At 46.0% G+C, this 9,382-nt stretch overlaps 1 protein-coding gene across 1 annotated transcript in view; it reads left to right on the top strand.

Moving 5' to 3' along the window:
- Positions 1–9,382, top strand: part of RNF130 (ring finger protein 130) — a 100,222-nt gene extending 90,840 nt beyond the window's left edge. The window contains exon 8 of the mRNA XM_053656798.1: positions 7,870–9,382. Within this exon, the coding sequence (XP_053512773.1) occupies positions 7,870–7,979 (110 nt within the window). The 3' untranslated portion in view covers positions 7,980–9,382. The remainder of the gene's footprint in view (positions 1–7,869) is intronic.

Genomic DNA, 9,382 nt, shown 5'->3' on the forward strand with positions numbered 1-9,382 from the left:
ACGCAGCCCCCAACGCCCTGCCCTCTGACAGCTGTCAGTCTGGAGCAAGTTGAATTGCCATTCAATTCAATTTGCTCTGAGCACTCACCCCCCCCCAGCAGCTAAATCTACAGGGGCTGCAGGCTGGCGGGCTCACATCCAAACGTTCACAGGCGCCCGGACTGGGAATCCTCAGTGTCACCAGTGGGAGCAAAGGAACAGTAGCAGCCACACGGGGTGATGTGGTTTGCGCAGGAGCCTAGCATGAGGGTAGGTGCCCAGTGATGTGGTTTCTTCCTTCCTGGCATGAAAAGACGGGCGACCTAACAGGCAGGATGCATGCCCGCCCTTCCTGGCGCCCCTCGGCCCCAAGAAGGCCCCGCTCTGCTGCGATGCTGTGGCGGCCTCCTGTGCGCTGTTGGTCCCGTGGTCACCCAGCACACACTCGTCCGCCTTCATGGAGGCACAGGGCTCCCTTTGAAAGGGCTCTTGGAAAGGCGGTCTCACCTCCAGTTTTATGTGAGGAAAGCTTCTTGTGAAAGTTCTGTTCACGTGTCACTTTTCCATTAGTGCAGCCGCCATTGAGCCACAGGATGTATATATGTGTATTGATATATATCCTGTGGCTCAATGTAATAGGACAAAGCCCTTGTGCGGGAGCAAGTATTCTATACCCACCTGAGCTAGAACTGGGGCTGCAGTTGCACTAGAAACGGGGTGGAGGAGGGGCCCTGGACGGGGCCAGCAGCCCTCATCTGGAGAGCCGGGTGGACCCCTGGAGCATCCCAGGGGAATTGTTCATGCCCTGGGACAGTGACTCTCAACCATGCACGGCAGGAATGTTTTCGACACACGACACCTGACTAGGAGTCGGGCACTGACCTCTTTTTCCTTAGATTGTCAAGTAAAAAAATGACAACAGCCAACACAATAGCTGTCCGGTGTGAACGAGTCAAAATTATACCTATTGGGGTTTTTTTTTTGTCAGATCGTCAAAAAATATATTTTGGGGTTTGCTGCAGAGTTTTAGTAGTAAGTTTATGTGTGCCATGAGATGAGAAAGGTTGGAAATCCCTGCCTTAGGATAAGAAGACTCGAGCATTGTCTGATATCTTTGAGAAGACACAGGATACAGGCTTGTGGATAACACAGTCAGGTGGTCACAGGAATGTGGGGAGGAGATGTCTGCAGTGAAATTCCTCAATCCACCAGCCCTGTTAGCTCTTTGATTGGTTCTGCTAACGTTGGCTTCAGCGCTGAAACTTGTCTGTCCGCCCAGGTGTGGTAGTTTTTAAGTTTCTTGGGCAGAAAGACAAACACTAGCAATGTTTGTAGTTTTTAAAATCAAACTTATTACCGGGACCTCTGTGAAGTCTTTGGGAAGTTTTTGAATTTAATTAAATTTCAATCGCCTTTGAAAGCAGACCTCTCCTCCTTTAGTTTCCCCATTTCTTATGCAGCGAGAGAAACTTGGTCAGTCAGTAGTATCACAACTGGGGAGTTTCAGTCATTGTTAAGTGCTTTCTGCTGTGTGGTCACCACGATATGTTACGGTGCTTCAGTGTTGAGATCACACCCCTGAGAGGAGCATTGGGCACAGACATACCTGCGCTGCACCTCTGCCCTGTGGCTCTGAGCACGTGCTTTCACCCCCCTCCCCGCCCCCGAGCCTGAGCTGCACCCTCTGTGAAACTAGAATAACGTCCATTGCGTGGAGTTCTTGTGAAACTATATACAAATATTAAGATTAAGGTTATATATAAATATTAAGATTTCCCCGTCTCCTTGTGCGTTGTAATCATTTAAAATCATTTGGATGAATGAATAACTTATGTACATGGTAAAAAAAAATTCAAAATTTTACAAAGTCTGTAAGGGCAAAAGTACTTTCTTTACACACACCTTTCTAAGACCGTCACTGACATAGCATTCGCACTGCCCTTCCTCAGCAAAACCTCTTCTGCACGTAGTTTCAAAACAAAGTGCTTATTGGTCACTGATCTGTTAACTTTCCTTCAGCCCAAGGCGGGTGGAGAGGACGTTTCTGAGGCTTTCTGCCAAGCAAATGACCCGTGCCTTGTGTCCACAGAAGAGAATGACAGATGGCAGTTGTAGGCAACCAATTAACACAGGGTGTTTTCAGAGTTAAATGTGACATCCCGAAAGGAAAGGTACACCTTCGAAGTTCGGAAATCTCAGCAAGTGCCTCGCCCGCCCTGCGGCAGTGGCCTGGTCCGTGAGCCGGGAGAGCCTCTGCTCCGGCAGATGTTTGCTTCTTCGTCTTCACCCAACAGGTTTCCCCACTGGTGTGCACACTTCTGTTCCGCTCCCTGCGTCCACATCGGCAATCCCTCCAAGGCACAAACAAGCTTCCACTTCCTCTTTGCAGGCCGGAAAACAAGTGCTTAATGAAATTAGATTATCCAAAACAGAACATGTGGACTATAATATTCTTCTCCCCCCGTATTTGGAGACTATTCCACCTCAGTGTATACAGACCTGTCTGCACCCTTCTCTTTAATGTTCCTGCATGCATTATATAGTGAATACTTTCTAAGCAACGGGCATTTCAGTTATTTAAAATTTTCATAATCTTTATGCAGGCCATGTAACTACCAAGACTCGTGATATACATATAGCAAGTGGTGGTTAACTCTGGGTTCCTAATTGTCTCTTAGGATGAAAGCCTTTATTTCATGCTGAAAGAGTTTCAAGTTAAATCTATTTGGACACTGCCCTGGCCAGTGTGGCTCAGTTGGTTAGATTGTCATCCTGTACACCCAAAGGTTTCGGATTCGATCCCTGCTCAGGGCACACACCGAGGCTGCAGGTTCAGTCCCCAGGCAGGGTGGGCGCAGGGAGCAACAAATCGATCTCTCTCCCCTTCCCCCTCTCCCCCTGACCAACCCCACCTTTATCCTCAGGAAAGGATTAAAAAGAAAACTATTTGGACCCAAATTAGTGATCCCTAGTTGGGATAGTATACATCCATCCCAATCAACTCGAGTTTATGTGGTATTTAGGGCACAATGTGAAGAGACTGAAATAAAGTATATCTGAGTTGTATCCATGAGTAGTTTATAGTCTAAAAGCAAAGAAAGATGTAAAACATCAAATAGGACAAAACGTATAAGCAAGTAATTATATTTTGCAGAGAATTGCAAACTCTTTTGTTTTTTATCTGTATATATTTTTAATATATTTTATTGATTATGCTATTACAGTTGTCCCATTTTTTTTGTCCCCTTTATTCCCTTCCACCCTGTGCCCACCTCCCACCATCATTCCCTCACCATAGCTCATGTCCATGGGTCTTACATATAAGTTCTTTGGCTTCTCCATTTCCCATACTATTCTGAATCTCCCCCTATTTTCTACCTATCATTTATACTTTTTATTCCCTGTACTGTTTCCCCCATTCTCCCCTCTCCCCGGTCATAATCCTCCTTGTGATGTCCATTTCTGTGAATCTGTTCCTGTTCTAGCTGTTTGCTTAGTTCATTTTTATTTTTGTTTTTTAGATTGTTGATAGTTGATAGTTGTTGATAGTTGTGAATTTGTTGTCATTTTACCATTCATATTTTTTATCTTCTTTTTCTTGGATATCTAAGTCCCTTTAACATTTCATATAATAAGGGCTTGGTGATGATGAACTCCTTTAACTTGACCTTCTCTGGGAAGCACTTTATCTGTCCTTCCATTCTAAATGAAAGCTTTGCTGGATAGAGCAATCTTGGATGTAGGTCTTTGTCTTTCATGACTTGGAATACTTCTTCCCAGCCCCTTCTTGCCTGCAAGGTTTCTTTTGAGAAATCAGCTAATTGTTTTATGGGAACTCCTTTGTGGGTAACTCTTTCCATTTCTCTTGCTGCTTTTAAGATTCTCTCCTCTTTAATCTTGGGTAATGTCATTATGTGCCTTGGTCTGTTCCTCCTTGGGTCCAACTTCTTTGGTACTCTCGGAACTTCCTGGACTTCCTGGAATTCTATTTCTTTTGCCAGATTGGGGAAGTTCTCCTCCATTATATTTTCAAATAAGTTTTCAATTTCTTGTTCTTCCTCTTCTCCTTCTGGCCCCCCTATGATTTGGATGTTGGGAGGTTTAAAGTTGTCCTGAAGGTTCCTAAGTTTTTCCTCATTGTTTTGAATTCTTGTTTCTTCATTCTATTCTGGTCGAATGTTTATTTCTTCCTTTTAGTCCACACCATTGATTTGAGTCCCAGTTTCCTTCCCTTCACTCTTGGTTCCCTGTGCATTTTCCTTTACTTCACTTTTATAGCCTTCACTTTTTCCTCTGTTTTGTGACCATACTCAGCCATTTCTGTGAGCATCCTGATTACCAGTGTTTTGAACTGTGCATCTAATAGGTTGGCCATCTCTTCACTACTTAGCTGTATTTTTTTTTTTGGACTTTGCTCTGTTCTTTCATTTGGGCCATATTTTTTTTGTCTCGGCACACCTGTTACGTAGTAAGAGGCAGAACCTTAGGTGTTTACCAGGGTGGAGCAACCCACTTGGCTGCATTGTGATGCTGTACTTGGGGGAGGGTCTGAGAGGGAACAGTGCCACTTACTCACCTCTCCACTGGCTCTCAGCCACTTCATCTGCTACCCACAAGCAAATTGGGCCCTTCCAGCACTGATTCCCAGGTGGGTGGGTTTGTGTATATTTTAGGACCCTGTGGATCTTTCCAACAGACTCTCCTGTGAGGCTGGGAGTTTCTCCCACTGCCTCAACACCCACAGGTTTTTTCAGTCACAGGTTCTGAGACGTTACTTTCCCGCGCTGGAATCCTGGATTGCTCAATCTAGCTCACTCCCCAGTTGTTCCTCCCACTTTATCTGCACACAAATATGGGACCACCCAGTCTACCAGCTACCACCCTGCTTCAAGGCCTCTTTGCCTGGGCTGCCTATCTCCGCCCCTCCTACCTATCCGAATGAATGTTTCTTCTTTAACTCCTTGGTTGTCAGACTTCCATAGTTTGACTTTCTGGCGGTTCTGGTTATTTTTGGTTTTCAATTTGTTGTTGTCCTTCTTTTAGTTGTGTGAGGAGGCACAGTGTGTCTGCCTGTGCCTCCATCTTGGCCAGAAGTCAAATTCACCAATTCTGATAAGGTTGTTTTTTTTTAAAATGCATGCTGATATGACAGCTGTCACAACACAGTCTAACAACATTGTTTTGAAGGAAGTTAAAGACAAACAACTGAGCCCTACTAGAGCCATCTTACTGAAAAAACCAAATGAACTTTTTAGCCAACCCAACACATACAAAGAGTGAATGCTGATGGTTGCCAGAGAACACGGAGTGGGAGAGCGAGTGAAAAACTGAAGGGGAAAAAGCAATACAAACTTCTGGTTACAAAGTAAATGTCATGGGACATAATGGAGAGCACAGGGAATATAGTCAATGATATCATAACTTTGTATTATGACAGATGATAATAGACTTAACTGTGGCCCTGGCTGGTGTGGCTCAGTGTATTGAGCGCGGGCCTGCGAACCAGATGATCACAGTTCGATTCCCAGTCAGGGCGCATGCCTGGGTTTCGGGCCGGTTCCCAGCAGGGGACTCATGAGAGGCAACCATACATTGATGTTTCTCTCTCACTCTTTCTCCTTCCCTTCCCCTCTCTCTAAAAATAAATAAATAAAATATTTTTAAAAAATAGATTTAACTATGATCACATTGTAAAGGTATGTGAATGCAGACTCACTATGTTGACACCTGGAAATCATATACCATTGTATGTCAACTATAATTTAATAAAGAAAGAATAGTAAAAGAAAAAGAAAAATCGCAGGAATACCAGGAAGCCAAATAACAAAAAAAAAAAAAAAAAAGAGGAAAAGCAAAGAATAGAAATAGGTCCACAAAAAATACAAATATTGGAAATTCAGACATGGACTTTATAATAATTTTATGGAAACCAAGACAAGATGGATAACTTTGGCAACAAAAGCTGCAGTAATCAAGACAGCGCAAGGCAGGCAGATTACTGGAGCAAAGGACAGTGCCCCGGAAGAGCTGTGCTTGCATGAGCAGATTTTCCACCACAGTGCCAAGCAGCTCAAAGGGGAAAGGATAGCCCTCTAAGCAAACGATGCTGAAATTACTGAACATGCCCATAGGCAAAACAATGCACTTTGATCCATATTTCCCACCATACACAAAAATTTATTTGCAGCAGTTTATCTAAATGTGAAAGCTAAAGCTATAAGCTTCTAGATGAAGCCACAGGAGAAGAATCTTACTGCCCTTAGCATTAGCAAGATTCTTTATTTCGACTGCAGAAGGAAAAAATCAACAGATCAGATCTTATCAAAATTTAAAACTTTTGCTATTCAGAGGGCATTGTTATGAAAATAAAAAGGCAGTCCACAGAATAAGAGAAAATATTTCCAAAACAAAGGAATTGTGTCCAGAACATATGTATGTGTGTATTTTTAAAATTCTTACAACTCAGTAATAGGAAGACAACCCACTGTTTTAAATGGGCAATGATTTGAACAAAATCCTTTTCACAACACACACACAATGGATTGATGAGCACAGCAGAAGGTGCTGGGTATCAGGGAACTGCACTCTGATGCCACAGGGAGTCCTGCTGTGCTGGTGTGCCCGACGCAGAGTGTCTAGGTGCTGGGAAGGTGCGGAGTAGGACCCCACATGGCCGGCGGGGTGCTGAGCAGAACTGGCAGCGTGCACCTCCGCAGCCTCTCCGTGCTGGGCAGCCCCCGAGGGACACAGAAGTCAGACCCGTGTGCACACATTTGTAGCAGCTTTACTCATAAGAGCCAGGAGATTAGCCCATGATTCCACTTAAATAAAATTTAGCAAGATGCAAACTCACCTGCATTTATCTGGGGGGTAGGAATAGGTGGGAATAAGGGGAAGAAAGATGAGTCACTAGGATTGAAGTTTCGGGATTCATGATGTTCACTGTGTTTTTATTTTCTAATACTTCTTTTTTTGTTTTTGTTTTCTTGTTTGTTGGTTGTCTTGATTCCAGCTATGTTTCAGGGATGTGTATATAGGTCAAAACTTGTCAAACTATACATTTTAAATATGTGCATTTTGTTGTACGCCAGTTATGCCCCTATGAAGCTGTAAAACAAAACACAGTTGTTCAGAAAACAGACTGTAAATGTGGCTTAGCTCTGAAGAGCACAAATGATCAAATAATATAAACACTGAATTTTTGTATCAAAATACAAGTGGGAGTATGTTGGGGCAATGCAAAAATCTGTGGATGTGGCTAAGGGGGAGATGGGGGGGGAACCCCAGAGTGGGGGTCCAGTAGTAAGTTCTATTGCTGAAGACATCAGGGAGCATTGGCACAGGCACATCCTTCTGAGAATGTAGGCCTGTGCCACGAGTCACCCAGAGCGGCTGTCCCTTGAAAAGGCAAGCTGCAGATTCGCGGCTTGAGTGCATTTGGGGTTAACTATCTGAAGCATTGAAGGTATAACTTTGATATAAATAAAAACTCGGTCAGAGCTTCAAAGTCACAGCCGCAGTGTGCCCCGGCGATGGAGGGGTTCAGAGCACCCCCACCCCAGGCTCAGATGGGAGGGGACCATGAGTTGCTCGGTAGAAGTCTTCACATTTGCAAGCGGAGGCCTTGTAAGACCACCGGGCAGCTTTTGCTTTGAAGAGCTCCAGTGGTTAATCTTTTGAGGACCCAAACATTGGAATGTCCATGTTTAAAATGTGCTTAAATTGAAAGATGCCTGAATTCCTTTCATTTCCCTCATGAAAAGAGCCCCGAATAGAGACAGGGTTTGAGCAAATGTGATGCTTCCGAGATAACCAACCCTCTTTCCTCTGAGCCGCTGGGGCAGTACAAGCCTGACAACCTAGTAAGTCTTTTTCTTGTTCCTTTTCCAGGTGGTCACTTCTTCCATCGGAGCTCCTTGTCCCCTCGGAGTCTGGCATATGAAAGTGCATTCTCCACGCTCGAGCCTTCCTTCGACACGTACGATGAAAACAAAACCTGATTTTTTTAAATGGGCCGTCTGGGCTCACCTCTTTTGTGATTTGATTTATGATCACCTCTCTTAATGTGTACTCTTCTGTCAGCGTCCGTTTCGGAAGAATGGCAGCGCTTTCCAAGCTCAGGTTGGGGCTCGGGGTTAAATTGCAAAGGCGAGGCTCTGAGGACAACCTTATTACCCGAGTGACCTGGTGGCACCAAAAACCCACCCAGAGCTGACCACTGAACATGGGCCCCGACGAGCCTGGCTGTTTGTAGAGAAGAGGCGGCCCAGGGGTTAATCTTGCATCTTGAGCCCTCTCTGAATAATCCCATGCTGTCTGTGTCAGGGCGATGTTGGCGTTTTTAATACCTTTGTGCTCCCCACTTGCGACACATACTGACACCCTCAGGCACGCTTCTCACCGACGTGGGCACAGGTTGCTGCTGCGTGGCCCACTCTGTGCTTCCTGTCTCTCATTCTACTTCCCGTCAAAGGGCCTCTTTCTAAAGTTCCTGCAAGGCCTTGCCTTCTGTCCCTCCCCTGAGACTGACCACCCAGGACACCAAGATGGGACTGCAGGTACACTGTGCAGGGTTGGCGGTTGTCCACATTGTCACAGAGCGTGACGTAAGGCGATGCGTGCTTGTGTCACCAGCGACACACTGAGGGCCTTTCCCTGAGACCTGTGGGCTTATTAGCTGGGCACCACTGAGGCATGCGGGGACACGGCACCCAGGAGGCCAGCCCGGAAACGATCTCAGGGTGAGAGCCAGCGGGCGTCAAACTCAGAACGGTTCCGAGTGCTTTCTTGAGCAGATCACGAGGCCTCCCTACTGTGAGACACCAGATGAACGCCCTTGCCAGACTTCACTAGGTCAGCCCAGTGACCTCCTGCCAGCCTCAGCGTCAGGAGGCTGAAGAAGAAGGCACAGGAGCTCACGGAACACGGTGGCAGCCAGCGCAGGGCATACCTGGGAAGACATCAAGTTAGCATCGCAGGAATTGTGTGTCTTAAGAGTAATCCCAGCACAGAACCATGATGAGCAAATTTATGAAACAAATCTGAGCATCTTTTTTGCTCAAGGAGACACCCTAGTTCAACATGTGTCTCCTAGTGACCTGAGCCGCAGCAAGGTGTGAATGTGCTCAGGCCCTCCGGTCCTTGTTACAGTCCTTGTTACGAGAATGGAAACCTGTCTCCATCAGTTGAGGGTGCGACCCACGCAAACCACGCAGTCCCGGGTGTCCCCACCCCGCTGTTTCCATCGACTCTGTCGGACAGAAGTTTGAGGGGAACCCTTGCCCTTTTCCATGTGCACTGGCTTCTCTTTAACAGCATCTCTGCTCCCTATCTGCGGCTGAGGCGCCCCAGACGTGGCCGTGCAGGAACAGACCCCCCCACCCGCCCAGACCTGGGCTGGCCG

Source organism: Artibeus jamaicensis, unplaced genomic scaffold, assembly GCF_021234435.1.
Source record: "Artibeus jamaicensis isolate MK-2021 breed Jamaican fruit bat unplaced genomic scaffold, CSHL_Jam_final scaffold_286, whole genome shotgun sequence".
Lineage (NCBI taxonomy): Eukaryota > Metazoa > Chordata > Mammalia > Chiroptera > Phyllostomidae > Artibeus > Artibeus jamaicensis.